We start from the raw sequence: 25,289 nt of genomic DNA on the forward strand, positions 1-25,289 counted from the left end.
GGAAACGACATCACTTTACTGTCTATGTGCGACTGGGTGTTGACATGTCAAGGTGCGACTAATGGTAGCACAACTCGACGACGACAAGTAGCCCAGTTTGAGTGTGTTGGCCTTTAAACGAGGGAAGGGAAAGAGTGAAGCCTACTCCTAGGCCAATTTGCTTTTCCGTAGTTCGCCTGTGGAAGCTAAGAAAGGGCTAACCTGAGGCCGAATCACATCTGGCAGGCGGAAGTCTACCTCAGCTAGGCTATTTCTCTAAATTGTGTAACACTGGATAGACACATTGTAACACTGGATAGACACAGATAGACAGAGAAACATTTAAAATATGTTTATCTCTCTGGTGAGAAGGGAGAAGCACTCCACTCAAATTGGAGCCTTATGTCATAAAACTGGTAGCCTAGCCTACGTATTTGTCAAATAATTCCATCCTAAGCTAGGCTATTTGACAGACTTTTCCAAATTGATGTTTAAAACGGCTACATTTGCCTAAGGGCATGAGGGGAAAACATGGGCAACGGTGACGCTCAAATTAAATTAGGCTAGTGTAGGACTTGAGTGTGAGGCGTTTGTGAGGGAAGTATACTAGCTATGCCACACACACACACACACACACACACACACACTTTTTTCTACATGGCCTTATCAAGTTTATATCCTTCACAGGCAGAATACTTAGTCTACTGCTAATGTTAAACTAAAATGTACTTTTGCTTGTTTTCTATTTTAGATGCCCTGACTCAACGACTGAGTACAGCAAATGCCTATGAATTTTCTCAAGTTGTGCAGAAGTGGCTGCGCTACGCCCCAGACCGGGCGGGGGGAGCTGGACAACCGACCCTGGAGATATAGCTCGTTAAAAGGGAAAAAAAAGGAAAAAAATACAATAAAAACGATTGTTTTTTTAAATGCGTGGGGTGTCATTTGTGCTAGAAAGTCTAGGCAGAAGGCTAGTCTGCCATAGTTTCTATATTTTGCTCATAGCCCATCCTGGCTGTCGATAAGCTGGATTATAATAGCCTAATACTGTTTTAATATATTAATTTATACATTTTTAGATTAAACCTGTGGTATAGGCTACTAAAATACCATTGAAGTTTCGTTGATATGCTGAGATTTTAACATTGTTTCAATATCCACTGTAATCGAAATACCATTGAAATCCTGTTGATCTCTAGGTATGATTTAAACGTTGTTTCAATGATAATGGAGGGTGTAACATGATGAAGAATCAACATCAGAGTTCGATGTTGATTCAGTGACTTTATCGTTGACAGCAGGATGTTGATTTAACATCGTTTCAATGACTATTTGCTATCTGGGTAGGGTCTGGAATCCATCCTATCGGTGTTCCGGTTTCCCTTTTTGACTGACAAATACAGGCTACCACCATCTGCTGAATTAAAAGTTATTTCCTCTGACACAGGCGCAGAACGTTCGTTTGGCTGTAGTATTTGCAGTGTGTTCAAGTGAAACGTTTTGGCTCAGACCAAGGCGAAGTGATGCGATGCAACACCCAGCCTTCATTGCAGCTAGTTCTGTGATGTCAGTTTGGTGTGTCTGGGCCTTTAAAGCTCAAATGCATTGCAATGCACTGCTGAAAAACCTGAAAACTGTAATGTAAAATAAGCAGAATTGGAAGCTGAATTGCATAACTTAAACAACAGCTAAGAACTGAAATGCAATACTAGAAAGCTGAAAGCTCAATTGTTATACTGTCAAGGGTGGATGTGCTTTTAAAAGCATTAAAGGTAGAGGTGAGTCAGCATTCACACTTATAAAGAGAAAAAAACTGAGCAACAATTATCCTGGAGCTGCTTCAATATGTGCTAAATATTTTATACTTTAACTATGGCAGGCAGCTGCTTTCAAATTGCTGTTGTTCTTGAATTAGTCCCATTGACTACACTGAATACACTTGTCAGGTAATTAGTTTATATGTTTTGCAGTGGTTTGTGAGTATGTTACAGTATGCTATCCACAAGCAGGGCTTGGTCCCTGAGCCAGGACTATCTTCCTGTCTTTGCAATCAAAGACAACAAATCAATAGTGTACTCTTTGCAAGGCGCCATAGGACACAGCATTGTAGACAGACAAGCCATTATGGAATGCCATTTTACTCATTGACCTTTAGAAAGATGTTGCATGTATTTGTATTCAAATTGAAATCAGCGTTGGTGAATGTATTCTGAGGCTAATATATGGCTCCATGGTTTCGCTAGACCATACATCAGAAGTGGTGGCGAAGGACTCTGCCTTTGCCATCTCATTCGCCACTTCTGCATGGCATTTGTCATATGAAGCAGGCAGAGCAACTCTGGTAAAATGGTGGTGCCTGTCCAAAGTATTCACCAACTTTCTAAAGCCGTCATTCTCAACTAGGGCTGAACGATTAATTGCATTTGCAATCATATCGCGATGTGTTAAAATGCGATTTCCTAATCGCAAAGGCTGCGATTTGGTCACGTGACTCGCGAGAGCAAATCAGTCTGCAGAAAGCATCAACTTAGCACGCTATCTTGAGCAGATTTCTGTCATTCAAACAACTCTGAGTTGTAGTTTAAAACTTTTACAGCCATTTTAATGAAATGAAGGGTTTTATTTGGGCTCGAGTCCATACATGCAGTTAATGGATACAGGCACGCAGAACTGAAGGCTCGGTTAGCAACGATTAGCTCTGATTAGCGGTTAGCTCCAGTTAGCTAGCTCCGCAGCAGCGTGGCCGCGTTGTTTCAATGGTTTTATTAGTACAGTTAATCCCATGGCAAGAACACCAGCAACATGCTACTGATAGCCTCTCTGAGAAAGTGCAACGTTGACGCTGTCATGCACACGGCACGCAACTTCATGAGGGGAGGGAGGTGCTGGAGGCAGCTCCTCTGTGTGCGCTGTAAAAAGTACACCGTTACACAGTATTTTTTAGTTATTTAACTGTCTAGTTCAAAGGCAGTGTTTAAAACAAGTGTGATTTGTTTCTGACTTTCATATGATTGTTTACACCAGGCTTGGTCAGTGCTCAATATACTACTGTGATTGAAGTAGTTAAACAAAAGATGTCATTCATATAAATTCATGCATCACCTAATTTCATCATCACATACAGGCCTGGCCTCCAGGAAAGAACAGTTTAATTTTATCTTGTGTTGTTCATACTATACAATGAGTTGCTGCTTGTCTTTGTTGAATAATACAGAAGACAAAGAGCTTAAAAAACAATCGCATATTAAATCACAATCGCAATATTTTTGAAAAAATCACAATTAATGTTTAACATTTTTTTTATTTCAGGAGACATTTAGTGTATTTATTTCAAGGGACTTTTATTTTAACTTATTTTAATAAAAGTGGAAATAAATAGAGAGGCAAATGAATAAATGTGAACTTAAAAAAACTGAAAATAAAAGTCCCTAACCTATTTATGTATTGACTAATTTATATATTTACATTTATTTATATATTTATTTCCTTATTTTTTATTTATTTCAGAATGATTTCATAGGCGTATTTATTTATTTAATATTAAATAAAATGCCATGCATGTCATCCTCCACAACAGCAATGCAATTCCTGCTCACTTCTGCTCAGTCACTCTGCTTACTGAACGTACTTTGCTGATTTAATTGTGTAGAAAGTCAAAAATAGCAGTTATTGAACCATGATAAAGAGATGTTCACCGGTTAACAAATCAACAATGTGAATGGAACAGCAGGGCCACTGTTTTGTGTCATGTTTCCTGTACCACAACAAATCTCATTACAATATTGACAAGGCTGATTACTGTAATTCCAGGAATTAAAGGCACAGTTCACAGATGAAAATATATATTTGCTCCATTGTTGAATTTATTTGTGTCACGATTTACTGAGTCAGTGTTTCGAGTTATTGACACTTAAAGTTGTAGTCCGTAAGATTTTCATCTAGTTAATTGTCTGTTAAGTTGCTGTCTATCAAAGAGCGAGTTAAAACAATGGTGATTGAGCATACAACGCTTGTATTTGCTGCTTTGCCAAGTAATACGGTCTGAGTGTCTGTGGGGACTTTCTCGCCCAAAATTCAACACCCTTTATTGATAAAATAAGGGGGTTGTTGGTGGTGCTGCCTTCGACTAAAGGTAGCGGCATGAGCCAGCCTGAAGCCCCGCCGCGAACTTGGGGAGTGGGAGTGGGTGAGCCTGAAGCTCTCGCAGGGTAGCGGCGCTGCTAACCCCACTGGCACTGCTGCGGCAATATTCAAGACCATTCAACAAAATAGTAACAAAATAGACAATAAAGCATAAACATATGTATCAATGAGGAGCCATAAGCCCATCATACACGTCTCTCCCCAGCAAAGGTCCCTGCAATCTGACGTAGGCTATCATGTATCCCGGTCCAAAATTCCTGGAATTTCCAACAATTAGTTTCAGCCTTTCAGACCAATTCTAAACAATCTGGAGGGAGTCCAGGGAATAAGTAAGTCTTAAAGTTAGATGACGCTTATGAATAACAAACGTTACATAAATGTTGCTTTTTTTTTAACATTCACTTTTAGATTTAGTAAATACTAGGGCTGTCAATCGATTAAAAAATGTAATCTAATTAATTACATACTCTGTGATTAATTAATCGAAATTAATCACATACATAATTAACGGTGCCTGAACCGATACTTTTTAAGAAAGTAAAAAAAGAAAAGAAAAAAAAAAAAAAGGGTACTAAACAACAGTCGGTGACATTAAAGAACGGCTTGTTTATTGCTAAGGCCATATGGTCAAAATTAAATGATTTAATAATAATGTATAACAATAACTTATTTCATTATTAAATTGCTGTTGAATGACAAAAACAACCACCAGATGGGAAAAGGACATTTACAATAACTTCAAATGCACCACGAGACTGTAGTTTACCAGTTTCTTTGAACGCACCGTCTGTGTTGTTTCTCCGACGGCAGCTGCAGATTGTTACATACCGGTGTTGAATCCTCTACAGTAAAACACAGTCACACTTTACACCGTTTAGCGTTAGCTGTCAGCATTTTAACCGTGTTTAATCCAGCTACTAGCTAGCGGTAGGCTAACGTTAGCTGCTGTCGAGTATAGTGTTAACTAGCTAGCAGTAGGCTAACGTTAGCTGCTGTCAAGTATAGTGTTAACTAGCGTCACATGCAGCGGTGTTTGTGTTGCCTATAACGTCTGTTTCAGAGCATCAGAGAGAAGAGCAGACATATCAGTGGCACCAGATTTTGGTAGCCAGGGTTGGCAGGAAGAAGATTTTTAGTAGTAAATGTTCCAATTATTGATCCAGGCAGAACATTCTCGTCTCACTCCTTCATTTTACAGTCGAATGGTGGCTAGAACGGCTCAAACGTCAATATGGAATGGATTAATCTGCGTTATTTTTTTTAACGCGTTATTTTTTTCTCAGATTAATTAATCGAAATTAACGCGTTATTTTGACAGCCCTAGTAAATACGCTACAAAGTTTTATAGTTACCGTATCAGAAGACATCATTCCATTTCTCTCTTCGGACCTGCCATCAGTGTGGACCATGTGAAAGCATCATGCCGCATCACGTGGGACACACTGAAAATTACTAGATGTTACAGAGGGAGAAAGAGTAAGTTGAAAAATAAATGCTTTTCATTCTTGATTCTCTGAGGAGATTTTGCTGAGAACTGTTGATTAGGTTAATGTGGTTAAGTCAAAATTAATAACAGATACTGATTGCTTTGAGCCCCTTCAGACATAACACATCATGTCTAATTTTATACTATTGTATTCACTGTCAGTGTTGAGAATTTAATATTCCTAGTGGGCCTCACATGATGAGGGTGAATATGACTTGACGTGGTCCTATGTCCACTATGTGCATTATGCCTGTGGGCCCAGAATACCTTGCAGTGATTTAGAGGAGAGTCAGCAGTTATATCTTAAAACACTACCACTAGTGTAGGAGAAATGTGATGATAAAACACAAGTAGGCTTGTTAACTTTTTTCCAAGAGTTGGGTGAAAGTAGTCACAAGGATGTGCATTAGTACAGTGCAGCACAGAAAAACATTGTAGTGCCGAGATTTGAAACTGGCTGATGGCATGCCACTAGTGGTACAGCGGCATAAGCTGTACCACTAGTGGCATGCCGTTTCCTTAGGGCAGGTGGAGTAGCAGACATCTGTCAGTGACGGTAAAGTACTTTCATATATCCTTTTTGATATTAATAAATGTCCGTTACATTCAAGCCATTGCCAAATGAGTTGCTACAAAGCTATTTAAAGCGCCCATATTATGCTCATTTTCAGGCTCATAATTGTATTTTGAGGTTGTACCAGAACAGGTTTACATGGTTTAATTTTCAAAAAACACCATATTTTTGTTGTACTGCACATTGCTGCAGCTCCTCTTTTCACCCTGTGCTCTCTGTTTTAGCTACACTTATATCCCATCTTTGTTGGGAGTTGCACATGCGCAGTAGCTAGGTAAGGACTACTAGCTAGAAGCTAGCGCTGTTAGCAGTTAGCCACCTCGTTCTCAATGGCAAAACACTGCTACAACACTATAGAACTACTTACATGTCCCTGTTCTGCAGGTATTCCACGTAAAGTTGGAAGTGCGCCCTCGTTTAGAAGAAGTCTCCCAGCTAATCCTGCCATGTACTGACCGAAGTTGGAGAAACAGCTAGCTGATGTGGTATTACCTAAAGTGCACACACCAAATGTTTCGGCCAATGACATAGACGGCCCTGCCGATTCTGACCAGCTCACCCAGAAACTGAAGGCAGGATACATTCAGAAACCCATATCTCACTCAAAACAGCATGGATGTTTTTTTTCTTCCAAGTTTGTATGCGTGTGGAAGCACCAGGGACAGAAAATAACACCCCAAATCCCAGATTTCCCAAAATAATGTTTTAGTGTAAAGTATAGTTTTAGTTTGCTCTAGTTGTTGGAAGTTGTTGGCTCTAAATCTCTAAATCTTGGAATGTTAGTTAAGGCAGCTCTAATATTAATTTAGGGTACATTGGCAATGAATATTTGGTTAACGTTAGTTGGCTCTATATTTCTGTTATTGATTAGTCAGACTGGCTATGGTTAGCTCAGGTTAGCTGTAATTTAGTTTTTTGTGTGTGGTCATTTTAGGCCTTTATTAGACAGGACAGCTGTAGATAGGAAATGGGGAGAGAGAGGGGGAATGACATGCAGCAAAGGGCTGCAGGTTGGAATCGAACCTGCGACCCAGCAGCAAGGACTGAGCCTTTGTACATGGGGCGCACGCTCAACCAGGTGCACTACCCAGGCGCCCCGAGGTTAACTTTGGGTACATCAGCAAAGATATATGAAATGACTTTACTGTTTGTCAGTATGTGTCGGTGCAACAGAAGCAGCATACCACTCCAATGACCGCTATATGCTGCTGTAGTGAGTGCACTACAGCAGCATATGTGTAGTGCATACCCCTCAGGAATCGGCTTATGCTGCTGTAACACTAGTGGCATACCATCAGCCACTTTTCGATCTCATCTCGGCGTCACTCAGGACACACTGCAGTAGAAAATCAGTGAAGCAGTGCTGTTGATTCTCCACATGATATATGCTGCAGCCTGTGTGGGGCTTGTCCTAATGCCAACTCATTTTTCAGAGCAACAGTCAAGGACAGCAGGAAGAAGAGATAGTAAAACCTTTCACTTCTGTGTTACACATGCTGTCTCTTGCTCAGTAAATATGTTCATTTGTACTGCTGTTCATGATGGTGTCATGTCATTTTATGTGAGGTGCATCGTTTAAAACAGAAATGCAGCTAAACACAACTTAAATTTGAAAAGGTCATATCCCTTTTACACCACATGAGGTAAAGATCATATCCCTTTTACACCGAATGAGGTAAAGATCAGACTCCTGTTACACCACATGAGGTGAGACAACAACAAAATCCAAATGAAAGCATGTCACAATACCTTACCGGCAGTAAGAAAAAAACGCATTGATGAGTGCTTAACAATTTAGTGATGTCCAAATCAAACTTCATGAACCAATAGTTGTATTTGTTGACCCACATCTTGGTTTAAAGAAAAAAAAGACTCAAATAAGTAGTGATGTCCAAATGAAGCCTCTTGAAGCATTTTCTTTATTTTCTGAGCCAGATAGATGGCAGTCTGTTCAACAAAGGGTTGAAAAGCACACTGAATTGCCATTCCTTTAGATTTTTAAAACAAGAGGGCCATCGAGTTGGGCTAGCAAATACAACAAATGAAGCTCAGCGCAAATTCTTTCAGGAAGACGTCAAATAACCCAATCACTACTCTTTCTTCTTAAATCAAATCAGCTGTTTATAGGCACTACTTTTTAGTTAAACCAATCAGACTTGGCCATAAAATTCAAGGACCAATCACAGCATTACAACTCTGCTTTAAATCTGTTCTCTCCCTGTGCTGTCAGCAGCGTTTCAGGCAAAGTGCTCAACCCTCCACCTCCCCTGCCGCCTCCGGTCATCGTTTTTCTTCCGGCTGACCACTCCGTTGCCTCTTCGGTCTGGTCTCCGGACTCCTTCTCCGCCGCCACCGGTGTCTAGACTCCATCGGGGGTTATGTCCTGTTCTCTACCCCTTTAAAATATTATTAATACGATGGAGTCTAATCTCCAAAGACTCTGTACATTTTATTATGCAGTTGTACAATAAATCTTTTTTGCATATCTGCAAACAAAGTCTCTCCTGATTGAAATGGTTCATGAAGGGTCTCTTGCAGTTCCTACATCATAAAAAAGGTGGATTTCTTGTGGCATTGGCAGCTGTCTGTGCTAAGAGGGATCCATGTGTTGATCCCTCCATCATAGTCAATCATTTAAGCGACTTTGAGTTTGTGAAAAGCGCTATATAAATAAAAAATACAATTTATTAAAGTATGAATTACATCTGTCAGTCAATGTCAGACTGATAAATTCAATGAGTGTGTGACATTACCCTCTGCCTGGTGCTCTCACCAGGGTCCTCATCAAGATAACCAGAGAGCCAAATTTAGAAGTTTACCATATGAAAACATAGACCATATATATATATATATAGGGTTCTACATTGTTCAAACAAAACAGATCATGTTACTTTTATACTACAGCAGGTAATTTGTACATAGTGTAAAGAATTATACTATTTTCAGTCTGGATTGTTTATATATTTCAAAAGATATTAAATCATTAAAGGTTTTTCGTTCAAAAATGTATTATTTTTTGAAATATTTTTAATTTTCATTCATTCAATCAGTCTTTCATTCAAAACTTGCCATTGTGCATTAATTTGTATGGTAAACATCTCTCACCACACAACAATTGATTCAAAATATAATATAATATAATATAATAAAAGTTATTTTTGTGAAATGTCATGAGAACATATGGTTTCATCACCAATAAACAACATAATGATATATTTTCAGTTTAGTTGTTTTAACTACCAGTGAATCCAGAAACAAACAATGGAAGATACATGTTTCATATTGCTGTTAGAAGTGCTGAAAGTAATATGCTACTGTAGTGTAAAAGACATTACCCAACATTTACAGAATCTAACACCTAGATAATATATATCCTATGTGTACTCAAGTTGTGATCAATGAAGAAATCCTCTACAATCATTTGGTCACTGTTTTTAACATGCAGTACACTGTGTACACTATGTACTGACTTGGTGTGTCTCCAATCGCGCACTTCTGTACTTAAACTAGTTATTTTGAGTAGTGCGTTCACATTGTCAAGTGTGGTCAAATGCAGTGCACTACGAGCACCCGGATGGTGCACTCATAACGGTCATAATTGTATACTATAGAGACTGTATAGCCTATTTTCTGTTATTACGCAAAAAACTTTTAAATAACTTATTTTTTTAAATATTGTTTTAAAGTGCCCATATTATGAAAAAAACACTTTTTCTGGGATTTGGGGTGTTCTTTTGTGTCTCTGGTGCTTCCACACGCATACAAACTTCGAAAAAAATCCATCCATGCTGTTTTGAGTGAGATAAGGTTTCTGAATGTGTCCTGCCTTCAGTCTTCGGGTGAGCTGTTCAAAATCGGCACGGCTTGTGACGTCACAAGCCGAAACGAGCTGGCTAACTGCAACCGTTAGCTCGTAGCGTTAGCATGCTAACGCTAATGCTAACGCTAGCATGCTACCTCGTTCTCAATAGCAAAGCACTGCTACAACACACACAAGTTCACCATAATCTCCAAAAGAACTACTTACATGTGCGCCCTCATTTAGAAGTCTCCCAGCTAATCCTGCCTTGTAACTGACCGAAGTTGGAGAAACGGCCTTTCTTTTACTGTCTATGGAGCTAGCTAGCTGACATGATCTACATCTGAGCTACTGCACATGTGCGAGTGCAATCAAAGATAGTACAGAAGAAGAAGAAGAAAAGAGGTCTCACTCTGTAGCTAAAACAGAGACCAGGTGAAAAGAGGATCTGCAGCAGTGAGAGAGAGCTGTGCAGTACAACAAAAATATGGTGTTTTTTGAAAATTAAACCATGTAAACTTATTCTGGTACAACATTAAAATACAATTATGAACCTGAAAATGAGCATAATATGGGCGCTTTAAACTGTTTCACTAATAGTATTAATCAGTCCAAATTCTTATTGTCGGTTAACAGTTAAACAGTTAATTATTATAATCCCTAGTCTGCAGTGTTTTAATTTTACCTTCTAGCATTAGCTCAGCTCGCTTGTAACCTCCACCAAGGTGGTACCAAAAAATACCAGGTACCAGATACTATCCACAGCTTTTGCTAATGGAAAACCAAAAAAGAGCGAGTCAATTCGAGGCGTACCATGCAGTCTGTCAATGCCTGTGATTTCAAGACTCTTCATGCTGTTTGTTCGATATTTGGCCATATTAGGTGACAGCACCGTTTCAGTAGGCTAATATGTTTTGCATGGTCACTTCACCACAGAGTGCTGTAGAATTCAGTCCTTACTGAGTTTCAAAGATGGAATCTGACCGTTTAAAGGTCAGGATCGACTGTCTGCATGTGGGCATTCAGGGTGCCCCGATGCTTAAATTGCAGACGTGCCAAAATGTTGGCAGTTGTATGATGACACAAAATCATCCCTGCAATCTCCACTTTGAAAAGGTCATCCATTTTCCAGGTGATATGACAGCTGAGTAATGGCCCTCACTGGCAGGCTCCCCAGGCGTGACTAGCTGCTCTACAAATGATTTAGGGCTTAAGTCCTTGAAGCATTGCTCTGAATTTACCATTGTTGTAAAAACCAGTTTCTTATCAGAGCCTGAATTACAGACATCTGCTGCTACATTCCCTGAAGAGATGATTACATGTTACTCTAGCAGCATCTTTTTTGTTTGCAAAACTGTGGAAATATTGTCAGATTGAAGAGAGATGTTGGGGGTTATCTAGACACTTTGCTTATTGAAATGTTCTAAATACTCTCCCTTCTTGTAAAAAATAAAGCACATGTATAATGTAATGTCTTGTGATAGGGAGATTTGTGTTAAACTGATGAAATATGTCTTAGTTGACATAAAGGAACCTCAGGCTATGGTTTATCAAATGTCAGTGCTAATTAGTGCTTTGTCTACTGTGATGCATTTGTGGATTGATTGCAGTGACAAGCAGCTATTTATGTAACTAACAGGCAGAACAACATTGTAAATGTACTAGACTAGAGGAAAGACAGAGTTGACAAAGACTTTGATAATCTTGATCCTGTTTAGATCATTCTTGAATCTCAATTTGAAATGAGGTTTCTGATTCTACTTTGTGCTTCTGGTTACTTAAAGAGTAAAACCGGTCAACATCAGTACTGGTTGACTAGGAAAACACTAAAATTATTTTTTTTTCAGACACAACATAGCATTGCACTAACAGAAATGCAAAATTTAGATTTAATGGAAGCCTAAAAGTTGCAACAGAGGTTGGTTGGAAATGTAAACTTTCTGTGTTGTTGTTGGTGGTGGTGGTGGACTGAAATAGAAGATGGAAGATGAAAGGGGAGTTGGATGTTTTGGGCTCGGTAACCCTCGAAGATAGCCTAGAAAACTAGACGCACCCTATCGGCAGAAAAATGCAACTCTCCGTTGGCTTGCGAGCTGGAAAAGCCAAACTCTCAAACATAATGACGGCAGAGTTACGACGGTTCCGCGTGAATTCACTGCTACTTGAAAACAAAAGCAAAAACAAAAACAAAGCTGGCGAACAGCGGTCTTTGGAATCGGCTTTCGCCGCGACTCTGGAAGACTTGGAGTTAAGCTTTTCTTTGAGAAAAGCACAAAGAATGGCACTGAAGTCATTCTTAAAAAAGGAAGATGTGTTCAGGGTTTTGCCGACCGGATACGTTTAATCTATCAACTAGCGTTGCTCTGCTTGGTTGTAGCGCTATCCTATTGCGTGCAGAGGGAATTTGAAAGACCGTTTATCCCGTCCCTTGGATTGAGCCCTGCCAATGGTGAGTTCCCAGACCCAACATCTTGATGTGGGTCTGGCTTGTCAAACTACTTTGAAGATTGATTGTGCCTTCAAATGCACTTCTGACACTGACAGAATGAACTTCCAATTTGACTCACATTCAAGTGTTCTTTGTTTTATTACATTTGTCAATCAAGACAGCCCAACCATATCCAGAGCTGTCAGCATCCCGAGGCAAGTCTCAATCATCACTCTTTCAATGCTACAGCACCTCAGTGACCTCTGCAAGGGAGATGGGTAAGGCTTTCCCGAGTCTTACAACTCTGCCTCCCTTAAGGTGTTGACACACCGGTGGCGTTATTTTTCGTGCGATTAATTCGCACGTCAATATATTTTTTCAAACAGCGATAAAGCGGTGGAATTGTTTTCCGAAACTAGGTACATCAACCAATCACGTTTACTTATGAGGATCATAATACAACAACACGGAGGCCGAACCATAGACTGTATAGAATGAATAAATAGCTTACAGTAGCTTAGTGTTAGCTTTTCCTGCTTTGGCTTTGCGATCGTTGTCGGAAAGCACAGAGGGAGGACGGGGCTGGAGTCTCCGGAGCTAACCCCCGTCACTCCACTCAGCAGCCGGGAAAACAAGACTTTATATATTTTCATACAAGACTATACTATTGCACTATATAACATCAGAAAGATCAGGTCTTATCTGACTGAATATGCCATGCTGTCACCATCTGTCATGGCATTGACGAGGCTTGGACCCAAATGCAGAGTTCGATATTTATTCACCAAAAATAACAACCAAAAAACGTCAGAGGAATGCAGAGCAAAAACTTACACAATTAATCCCAAAAAGCACGCAGGCCAGGAAGCAAGGAAGAAGCCGGCACAACCGTCCACGACTGAAAGCACGACAATAAAGCACAAAAACAGAGCATACACAGATCAATGAACCGACACGAGACAAAGACAGCACACAGACTAAACACACAGGGTAAAGAGGTAATCAGGGACAGGTGACACTAGGGATCAGGAAAAGGTGAAACAAATCAGGGTGAGACAGACAATCACACAAGGCAGGAAAACACAAGACAGGAAGTAAAATGAGACATCACTAGGGAGAAAAACAGAGACTTCAAAATAACATAAGAACATACACAACCATGACACGCGCAATAAGGCATGGATACCCGACCCGAGCCCGACGGGTCCTGACGGTACCCGACGGGCCGGGCCGGGTTCGGACAGATATTTAGAAATTATGGTGATTAAAATGGTGCTGCGGCTCCTTTAAGAGAGCTCATGTGTCTGTGTGTGTATGTGTCTATGTGGAAGCTGGTCAGAAGAGAGATAGAGAAAGAGGAGCAGACGTGTAAATGCGTCAATAGGCCATATGGCCATAGGCTCAATCACCATTACCTCATTCTGCGATAGTGATTTAACAGACATTTCTTCATTGTAAATCTTTGAGATTATTACTTTAAAACATTCTTTTGTCAGACTCAAAGTTTTGTCTCTGTCTAGTCCCTGAGGGAGATGAATGTACAGACATAAGCCCACTACCGTACTGTATATCTCCTCCCTCAGGATGTGTGTTTCTGGAGCACTGGTTGTCACGTGGGATTAGCCGTGTTCGTGACCAACCCAGTCTCATGGCAGTTCGTGAAATGGTCACGTTATTTTGATCTATTGATTCGTGTACAGGGAAATGATTTTCTACTTTATTTCGTGGTAGTGACCACGAAATTGGAACGTTACCATTTCACGAACTGCCATGCGACTGGGCTGCAGCTGGGCCTGCTCTGGGGGAGATGGTGACAACATGATCCGCGGTCTCTGGGGGACACAACAACGGGGAAATTAATAGCTGCACACCGGCGACAACTGCCATGACACTGGCCTGCTCTGGGGGATGCAAAAACGGGGACGCCACACGCAGTAGACGGTGACACATGGCCGCAGGGACACGATCCGCGGTCTCTGGGGGACGCAAACATGGGGAAATTAAACACTGCACGCCAGCGACAACAACGGCGACAACAACGGGGTTGTGGTTAGCAAAAGAAAGACGGGGAAAGGTTGTGGTTAGGAGAACAAGAATGCTGAAAGGAACTACCACACGCGGGACGCGATCCCCGGTCTCCGGGGTGAAAGTCCTGTGTTGTTTGACCCATCCACCACCCCAACCAACCTGGCTCCAATACCACTTGCTACCATAATCCTGCTGTTATCACGTGATATGCTTCCCATTCAAATACATTAGTTTAAAATTTGTGCTCACCAACACGATAAAAACCAGAAAAATGTGTCCCTGTACACAAATCAATAGATGAAATAACCACCATTTCACGAACTGCCATGAGACTGGGCTGTCATGACACAAGAGAGGTTATGGCCTAGCCTAGTGGAGGGGTTGCCCACCCACATTATTAATATCAACCATGCTTTACTTGAGGATTGCAATTATTTTCAGGAAAACAATCACCCATAAATTATAAATAATAATTGACGTAGCATCAGTGATGTCACCCACTGGTTTGTGGACTGCTGTTTTGAAGCTTGATTTTTGGAGGAGAGGGTGGAGCTGGGGAGGAGGACACAGCCAACCCAGTGTTGTCTATGGTTGCAGTGGCGCTATGCTAAACGATAAAGAGGGAAAGTTGATGATTTTAGACCCTTCTGAAGCAAGTCATCTGGCAGAGTTTTCCGTCAGGTAAATGTGGACCTCTGGGTACTGGTGCTGTTTATTTGCATGTATGGCAATGCAGATAATCGGCAGACATTCCTTAAAGCCCATGTTGCAGGTTAACCACCACTGTCGATTAATGTGTACATAAGGCACTCAAGATATGTATATCATTTTAAAAATGTCTCCAAATAGTGTTAAAGGCCAGTTTTTGTCGTTTTTGATATTAGCGTTTTTTTTAATGCATTTCGGTGATGACGTCACGTTGGGGAGACTAGCCTCAGCCTAGTACTAGAACTATGGCGACTGACTGGGATGAGGAAATGGTGGAAAGAACCACTAATAACATGTATGATGGCCCGCAGCCGTATAATTTCTGACTTGTCAGATGTGAGAGGGCGAATGAGGAATTGTTCGAGGAGACTGAGTGGAGAGTTGAAGTGTCCTGGTGAGTTGCTATCATTTAGCAACGCAGCAATGAGCGCTGGAGCTAGTCTACGAACAGCAGTGCATACAAGCACTTTTTTTTTTTTTACTGTCAGTGAATAGCACCGAGTGAAAGTCAACTTTTTCTTTATATCTAATGACAGTGATCATGTCGTTAGTTCAGATAAGTACCGGTAAACTTATCTAAATCTAGAAATATGATCACGAAGGCTCACCAGCATCTCTTCTTTCTGAGAAGACTCAAGAAGGTCCACCTGTCTCCTCAGATCCTCGTGAACTTCCAGTGTTTCCCACACATAGACTAATGCGCTGTTGCGCTAACGTTAGCAAACGTCTGCGTACCGTTAGCTAGCTGTCTAAACTTGTGAAAAGCCGAACAACATCCCCGTCCAAGCTGTGTTTCACTTTCCCTCCAATATTATTATAAACATAATAAAGACACCTGGACTCGGTCGAGAACAAAAGCCATATTTGGCAAGACCAGTGGCAGAGACCAAGACGGGCTTTGGTCTGTCGTCTCCCCAATGTGACGTAATGCAATGCATTGTGGGGAAAAGGAGAATCATTGCAAACCGCTGTAAAATAGTACCTACTTTTTTGTATTATATTCCATTTTGTGATACCCAACAACATCAAATACAATGGATAATAGTTTAAATGTTTATTACCAACAAGCAAATTGCGCAAATTCGTTGGAAAATGAACCCTGCAACACGGCCTTTAAGTTACTAACTAATGAGCGCTATCTAGCTAGCCTTGGTTGACAAGGTTCTACCGAACGCTGAACAAGACATTTTTAGGCAACCAAAATGTTCCAATCAAGTTTGATTAAGTGAAAACACTGACAACACCCAAAACAAGTTCACGGCTATTTTAATGTACGCAGTGTCATGGACACGCATTGCAAAGCCTCTGGCATGATTAACAGTTTGGCGTTAGCCGCACCCCAAAGCATCCCCTTCTTTATCATCTATTTAAAAATTTCAAAAATGAACATCATGTTGTATTAACTTGAAACTAACTTCCTAAAAAAAAATATTAAAACTGAATTTAGTGACACAGAAACTGACTAGGATGAAAATAATAACAACTTTGAGCATGGCTCAAATTCCCAGCCATGATTGATGTGAAATGCATCCTAGGAAACTTGTCTACCACAAGTCCACGCAGGTCAAGTATCTCAATAAAAATAGCCGAGAAAGAACACTTCTGATCATTTAAACCATACTTGGCTGGATGTAGACTTTGAATTGGAACAGTCGTTGGGCTGTGACTGATGAGTCAATGCAGGTCTGTGTGTGTGTGTGTGTGTGTGTGTGTGTGTGTGTGTGTGTGTGTGTGTGTGTGTGTGTGTGTGTGTGTGTGTGTGTGTGTGCATGCGTGAGTGAGTGAGTGCCCTTTCCAAAAGAGAAAGAGGGGTGATAAATTAGAATTTGCCTGTTGATTTATAATATGAAGTGCATTTCTCTTTGTCCTGATTGTAGTTGCCGTTTCATTTTATTTTACAAACCTATCGTTGCAAAAGGTTATGGTGTGTCTGCACAACTAACTAAAATGTTAAACGACTCATTCATTTTCCTAAAAACCATAGACTGTAAAGTTTGGTAAAAATGCACTTTCTTAAAGTCAGAGAGAGAGAGAGAGAGGCAGATAATGGAGAGATGAACAGTATATGCAGTGCATGAACTGTGTCTAATAATTGTGTGTGTGTGTGTGTGTGTGTGTGTGTGTGTGTGTGTGTGTGTGTGTGTGTGTGTGTGTGTTTAAAGGTCCAATATGTAATACTGACAGCTTGTGTTGGGATTTTAACCCTGAGAATGCTAGATAATGTGTATTGGCCGCTTCAGGGCTCCTATCAGAGAACACAGGTCACCAGGTGGAGTTCCACTTTTTACTTGGTAGTAAGATGGTGCACTGGTGGATAAAGTTTCTGAAATAAACCTAAAAAAGGTACATTAATGTCACAGCTCTTATAACTACTATTATCTGTTAACAAACAGAAGGTTATTAATCACTAATTAACAAATACTGATATAAAATGTTCAATTATCACACTCTCCAGCACAATAATGATAAAAGCCTCCCAAAAATGTATCACACATTAGCTAATAACATGTGTGATGTACAGTAGAAAGTTAGCAAGCTAGAGAAACCCTCAGTTACATTGGTGGCAGCGGTTGGATGTTTTCTCCATTGAGGCCTATCGTAAGTTTACTAGCTACAGCGATAGGCAGTTGTCAAGTAAAGTCAGTTAGCGTTAGCCACTGCTAACACCACGCTAGTTTAGCTTTTTGCAGTGTATAGTAGCACGAGTATTAGCTCCGCTCGTTTTGCCTCAGGAGTTTTCTCGTTTTAGTTCAAGTTAGAGAGGGTAGTAAGAGGAAAGAAGAAAATACAACACTTTATTCACTTCTGTTTTTCCTGTCACAATAAAAGCTCTATGTTTACTGTAACTTCCGCTTAACCTTCAACTGAGAGGTTACACAATAAAATACCTTACACCAGCAAAATACAGATGAATTAGCAGCTTCACATCACAGGTAAAAACGGTTAACATTTAGTACGTAACTAATGTAGCCGTAACTACACACACTGTAAATTGCGTAGTGTGAGGAATTCACAACAGCTAGCGTTTAAAATAGTTACTGGAGTCCAAATTCAAAATACTGGGCTGTTTCTCAATTTCAAGAATGCAAAGAATGGACTTGTGTTCTTGGGGAGAACGTTCTTGCTGGTTGTTCTTGGAAGAATGAACTTGCAAGTTCACAAGCACAGAAAACGCTGTTAACAGTTTGAGATGATGCGTTCTTCCTGTTATTGTGCAACGCCCCCAACACAGAGGCTACCTGCAGGGCTCCAAAATAACAGCTAGAAATAAAAACCACAACAATATAACCACTTTATATTTAAACAATCTCCGGACAAGAAAACCTCATGACGTTACAACTATTGCAATAATATTGAAAAATAAAACTTATTGAGCTTTAATTTTTTTGTTTATGGTTTAGCTCAAACACCCCTTATTCAAAAGAGTGGAACGCGATCCCTACTGTTATTAGTGTATCACTTTTAGTCAGTTTAATTAAAAAAAAGATGCATGCCTCTCTGAATGAGTAGGCCTATGCACTGGCGTGTCCTAAGTGTCTCTATTAGTGTTATGTGGAATTATCATTTCTATATTATTGTAGTGCACTGTATATGCCCAGGGACAACAGATGGAAATTAGCAATACAAATTAGAAATGTTGTGTCTCCCCTTTAGTCTACATAACATGCCATAGCATGTTAACACTTTATGTAGAATACAACTGTAAATGTATCATACAGACTGAAACTCAACTTCTAATAAAAACAAATACACCAAAAAAGTATGAACTAAATATTAAATCTAATGTATATAGCCTATGTCATAATTTAAACAAGTCTCCCGAAGAGAAACGGGTTCTCTCTCTCCCCCGCCTTAGCCTGCTGCGCTGTGGCCGTGTGTGTGTGTGTGTGTGTGTGTGTGTGTGTGTGTGTGTGTGTGTGTGTGTGTGTGTGTGACTGCCGGCCAGCGAGGTTGTTAAGTCCACAGGCGCTTAAGGAGTTTGACTCCAAAAAGCCAATTATCCACAGGTTCCCATTAATCTTATGATGGACATGTGTTGTGATATTTAAACAAACAATCCGTCAACGGTGGAATAAAAGCCTGTTATTTACGAGACCGGTCTGAGAGACCTCCGGCTTACAGCGGGGTCTCTGAGTGTGACTGTCCGAGCAACAAGCTATCGGGCCCGGCAGGCACTAGCTGGCTGTCGCGTCACTTTATGGAGCTTCTCAACTCCGAAAACGTTTGAGCAAATTGTCAATTCGGCATCGATTTTCGTAAGACGGCCTATATTAGAAATTTACACAGTTAATTTCTCACCTAAAATGTTCTCAGAAGTGAATTTAGTGATGAATTAGATGACGGAAATTGTAAAAATTGTCTCTTTGTTGGTCTGTCTATCTACCGGACACCCGACCCTCGTTGAATGCCGAAATGAATGATGGGATACGGTTGCTGCCAAGTTCATACAAGATGCCAACCAATGCATCCTTGGTAAAATGGGCGTGTCAAGAACATTTCCAGATGCTGGCTATGTGGACAGTAATAAAAGCCTGTGCTCCCACGGATCTCTGTACCCGAATGACAACCACCCTATCGCTGCTTAAAATTACTGCAACAACCGCTAAAACATCATGACCTCGCCGTCCTCTCTACACAACTGACAGACACACTTTATCAGCTTAAAATTACGGCAAAAGCCGCTAAAAACATCACCACCTCGCCGTCCTCCCTCCCCGACTGACAGACACACTTTCTCGGCTAAAAATTATGGCAACAGCCCCTAAAAAACACCACTAAGTCACCTCGCATTCAGATTCCCATTTCAGAATAATATATATTACATTACTGAATTATAATTATTAATGCATTAAAATACCCTGAGATTTAAGATTTAAAAGGTATAACTCAGAGTTCAGTGTGTTTTTCCCTGGGGGACCTGGCCATATTCACAGCATGCCGCTGCTCTGGCCCGGCTGTATCTGATTATTGGTTCAGCTGATGTGTGTTGAGAGGTTGTACAGGAGCAGCAGTCAACCGCCAATGTCCACAGTGACAGCTGCCACTGAGCTGTTGTTGCCAGTGACAGTCACCACTAAGCTTCTCCCCTCAATGTGTTTTAGCAGTAACTCAAGGCTCAGAACAGACAAATTCACAAATCCACTTCCACTGCATTTGTTAATAACCATAGGCTGTAAGTGGTTTAGCATGTTTTACCGAATTTACTACAACTATTAGTACATACATGTTTTCTAGACCTTCTGGGTAACAACTGGCAATGGTCTGATTGGAAATAGCAATTGCAATCAGACCATTTGTTTTTAAAATACTTTTTTGTCATGGACCAAAGTCCATGAAGACCACAGAAGAGTCAAACCATTAGACAAACCACTATACACAACAGCATAAAACCTGATCAAAGTACCATATATTTCCATTCTCTTTGCCAGCAGGTTTCTATTCATATCGGTTTGCAGAGTATCCCAGCATGCATTGTGTGGACCGCAGGAAGCACCCTGAACTGGGTGTAGAGCACGGAAAGGGTACTTTGACTGTCTTTAATGTAGTATTTGCCTGTTTTGTTGTTTCAGACTGACCTTTGACTCGTGAGGGAGCGTTGTCTCCCTGGGACGGAGGAAGTGGCCAGCCCAGGTCTAGGGATGGACAAGGAAAGCTACCCAGGGTGGAGCGCCTGGGGACCCAACATCACAAACTGCACCGTCCCACCTGCCAGCAGCCGGCAGGCAATCCGATTCACAGACGGGATGGCGGTGGTGGTTGTTGTTCTAAGCCTCCTTACCTTTCTCACTGCGCTCATTAATGCCGCTGTCATCATCGCCATCTGCACCACCAAGAAGCTCCACCTGCCCGCCAACTACCTCATCTGCTCTCTGGCTGTCACTGACTTCCTGGTGGCGCTCCTCGTGATGCCCATAAGCATCCTCTACATCACCATGGAGACATGGTCCCTGGGTCAGGTGGTGTGCGAGTTGTGGTTGAGCATGGACATGACCTGCTGCACCTGCTCCATCCTGCACCTGTGCGTCATTGCCCTGGACCGGTACTGGGCCATCACCAAAGCTATCGAGTATGCTCGCAAGAGGTCGGCCCGCCGCGCAGCCATCATGGTGGGAATAGTCTGGGTCATCTCAGTTTTAATATCCATGCCACCCTTATTCTGGAGGCAGAGACCAAGCAGCGGCAGGCTCCAACAGTGCATCATAGAGCATGATCACCTGGGATACACTATATACTCTACTTTGGGGGCATTTTACATTCCCATGTTCATCATTCTTATCTTATACTACAGGATTTACAATGCCGCAAAAACTCTTTACCAGAAGCGTGGCTCTTCTCGCCACCTCAGCAGCCGCAGCATGGGCAGTCAGAACTCTGTAGACCATTGCCGTGTCTCCCACACATTTTGTATGTCGTACTTGTCCAACTCAGATGCCATGCTGGCTACCGACAAACTCAACACAACCATCCGCATCTCATCCTTTGAGACAGACATGGACGGGCAGGATGAGAAGAACCAAATATGTACCTCACGTGAGAGGAAAGCAGCTCGTATCCTCGGCCTCATCCTTGGGGCCTTCATTATCTGCTGGCTGCCTTTCTTTTCAAAGGAGGTCCTAGTGGGTCTGCAAATGGTACAGCCTTCTCCGCTTATATCAGACTTCCTGACATGGCTGGGTTATATCAACTCTCTCATTAACCCCCTGCTGTACACCAGCTTCAATGACGATTTCAAAATGGCTTTTAAAAAGCTCCTCAAGATAAAAGAGCATGCATAGGTTTGAGGTTAAAAGGGAATATATACACCTTTAACTAAGTTGCAATCTGTCTACTGACAATATGAAGTGTGATGTTATGCTTTTCACAAACAATGCATTGCCTGTTTGTTTCAATAAAAGAATTATTTATATCTACTGTTCATTATATAGATTGTATTCCTATTTATTATCATTTGTGTTTTTTTCAGCTCCAAATAATGAATTAGCAAATTCTGTCTGTTTTTTTTTCTCTAATTCCCTTACTATTTATTGCTTGGGGTCCTTGTGACCACACTTCAAATCCTTGTTGAAGCACTTCTTCAGCAATTCTAAATTAACCTTGTGTTGACTTCGGGTCACACTGACCCGTTTTCAATTTTTGTTTTATATCAGAAAATATGAGACGTAGAAATAAGCGCTGAAAATGTGTAGAAGAAAAATGTAACAATTTAAAACGTTGGAAAAAGCAAAAACAAACGTCAAAAAGGTTCAAGGTTGATGGGAAGACAACATTGTGGTCAAATTACATGGATAAAGAGTAAGATTTTCTTCGAGGATGGGGAGTTCTACCACAACCTTTGACATTTCTGCTCTGCCCCTGTGGCAGCAGTAGGCTCCACCCCCAAAGGCACCCATTCCCAGCCCCCTGAGGTGCAACGTGCAATGACCTGCCCATAAGGGTACTTGGCAAAACCCATAAAAAATAAGGTTTGGACTAGTCAACAAAAAAAATAATACAATTGTAGAGTTCCCATAGCAGAACCCCTAAAAAACCCAGCAACTATAGGGTTCCAACATCATTGGTGCTTAGACCCCTTATAATTAAAAGGTTAATAAAACAATTAATTAAAACAAGGTACCACTGCGGCTAATGTGGATGTGATTAGTTTTGCATGCATTTCATTATAAACCAGTGTAGGTTGGCTATTATATATATTGGACACATCAAAATGTTGGCCTGATGATGGCACTAGAAGAATACAATACAATTCATCCTAACGCCGAAAACACAGCAAGCTGTGGCGAAGTGCGGCTCGCCGAATAATAAATTTTTCTGCTGCCATGGCATGTTCATGTGTTGCAAACGGGAAGATATTCTTTGTAAACATAGGTGAACATGACTGTTGCTGCTTGGCTGCAGGCTTGCTGAGTTCGGTGTGGCCGCCGCAGCTTTCAGTTTTTAAATGGCAGCCCAGTGCTGGCAGCACTTCGCCGCTGCTTGGTGTGTTTTCTATCTTTTTGCCTTTTGGTTTAAAAGACATTTGGTTGACATTAGTCTTGCATTGCCAGACCTTCCTCCAGAGCACTGCGGAGGAGGGTCTGGCGAGTCCACAGCATTCCGGGATGGGAGAAAAACGTGGTCTGTTTTATTAGCTAAGCGTCGCACAGAGCAATGGTGCCTCTGCAAAATAGCCTCGGGAAGGAACTTGTTTGGGTGGAACATTCAAAGGTTGTTTTAGTCCTGCAACAGAAAAGATTGGACAGATAGTCTAGCTAGCTGTCTGGATTTACCCTTCAGAGATCTGAGGAGCAGTTAACCATAGTCCTCGTGAATCCACCAGGGGGTTAGAATGCCAACGCAAAGAAAGTGGAAGGTAACGAAATGAAAGACATCCGGCGGAATTTCCGGCAGCACATGAACAATACCGGAAATGGAACAACATGGATATAGACTAGGTTGACATGAATGTGTGTACTAAGTTTCATGTCAATCCATCCAAAAGTTGTCAAGAAGAAAGTCTGGTTTCATACATCATCTGGAAACCTAGAGTGTCTGCAACCATCTTTCATTGGAATAAATGGGGTTTTATCTTCAAATGCCATAGCCAGTTCTCTTAAAGTGCTCATATTATGCTCATTTTCAGGTTCATACTTGTATTTAGAGGTTATATCAGAATAGGTTTACATAGTTTAATTTTCAAAAAACATCATATTTTTGTTGTACTGTACATTGCTGCAGCTCCTCTTTTCACCCTGTGTGTTGAACTCTCCGTTTTAGCTACAGAGTGAGACCTCTCACTTCTTTTCCATCTTTGTTGGGTGTCGCACATGCGCAGTAGCTAGGTAAGGACTACTAGCCAGTCAGAAGGAGAGTGTTAGGGCGTGCCACGCTAGCAGCTAGGCGAGCATTATAACATGTGTTACAAAGTGACGCACGTTTGTCTCTGAAGTTAAGGCTGGACTACAATAGAGCTGTTTGGAGCAGTTTGTGAACAGTGGTTTCTGTTGGAGATGGTAAGTCCCTTTGGGGTGGACTTTGGGCTTTTTCACGTTGTAAACCTATAACGTGCACAAAAAAGACATATAGCACAATAAAGGAAAGGGAAAAATCCAAAAAGCATAATATGAGCACTTTAATACAACCCATTTTAAGATGAGATTAAACTTTCCTTGCCTAATTTATTTTTCTCTTTCCACTGCTCTAGCAGCTCAGATTATAGCTAGCTGCAGGTGTGAATGCTGGTCTGAGGTCACAGCATCTGCTGACACTGAAGAAACTTTAACCTTATATATATATATATATATACCAAGCCTGCTTCCTCTCATGTTATTAATATTGTTGTGTAACACAACTGGCAAAAAAAACCACAGATAATCTTCCAGCTTTGAGGAAACTTTGGGGTCTTTATAACAGGGTGTGGGAGGAGGGAATGCAAGGTCATGGAGAGAATGATAACTGAATAGCAAACTATCAAAGTGGGTTTAGGAAGGGAATGAACTCTGGATCCCATGATTTGTTTAGAAAATGAGATTAGAAAAGCACAGAGTATAAAGAGTCACTTATAGCAGTATTTTCTACGTTGAAAATGCCTATGACATGTTGTGGAAAGAGGGACTTCTGATAAAGTTAAAGAAGATGGGTGTAGGAGGGAGGGTATTCAACTGGATAAAATATCAAGTTGATTTGTAGTGGAAAATGGGATCCCACAAGGGAATGTAATAAATCCACTAATCTTTTCAATAATAATATTAAATTAGTTCTTTTCCCAAATACAACCAGATATTGAGAGATCTCTTTTTGCAGGTGGCGAAGCACTATGGAAAAGGAGAAGGAATATCTTGCACATTAATGGGAGGATTCAGAAAGCAGTGGGCACATAATTAGGGATTTGCATTTTCAGTTGAGAAAACCAACAGTAGTTTTGACCAGGAAAAAAGTTCTCCCTGACACGAGTCTGCAGATGTATGGAAGGGCATTGGAGAGGATGAATGCTTTTGAATTATTTTGTCTCCAGTTGACATCGGCTGATCGCATCAATAAAACTGTGCAAAAGTGTCAGAATATTTAATATTATTATTATTCATATAATGAGTTACCTAAGTGGGGTGGAATGGTGGGCAGACTTCTCTTCAGTAAAAACAATTTAGCCTATGTGACAATGATTCCT

The 25,289-nt window shown here is 41.0% G+C and overlaps 1 protein-coding gene across 1 annotated transcript in view; it reads left to right on the top strand.

The window, feature by feature from the left end:
• The window catches only part of htr1e (5-hydroxytryptamine receptor 1E), a 36,390-nt gene extending 14,374 nt beyond the window's left edge, over positions 1 to 22,016 (top strand). Inside the window, exon 2 of the mRNA XM_078274688.1 lies at positions 20,716 to 22,016. Within this exon, the coding sequence (XP_078130814.1) occupies positions 20,785 to 21,921 (1,137 nt within the window). The 5' untranslated portion in view covers positions 20,716 to 20,784 and the 3' untranslated portion in view covers positions 21,922 to 22,016. The remainder of the gene's footprint in view (positions 1 to 20,715) is intronic.
• The last annotated feature ends 3,273 nt before the right edge of the window (positions 22,017 to 25,289 follow it).

The sequence above is a fragment of the Sander vitreus genome, chromosome 18 (genome assembly GCF_031162955.1).
Source record: "Sander vitreus isolate 19-12246 chromosome 18, sanVit1, whole genome shotgun sequence".
Taxonomy (NCBI): Eukaryota; Metazoa; Chordata; class Actinopteri; order Perciformes; family Percidae; genus Sander; species Sander vitreus.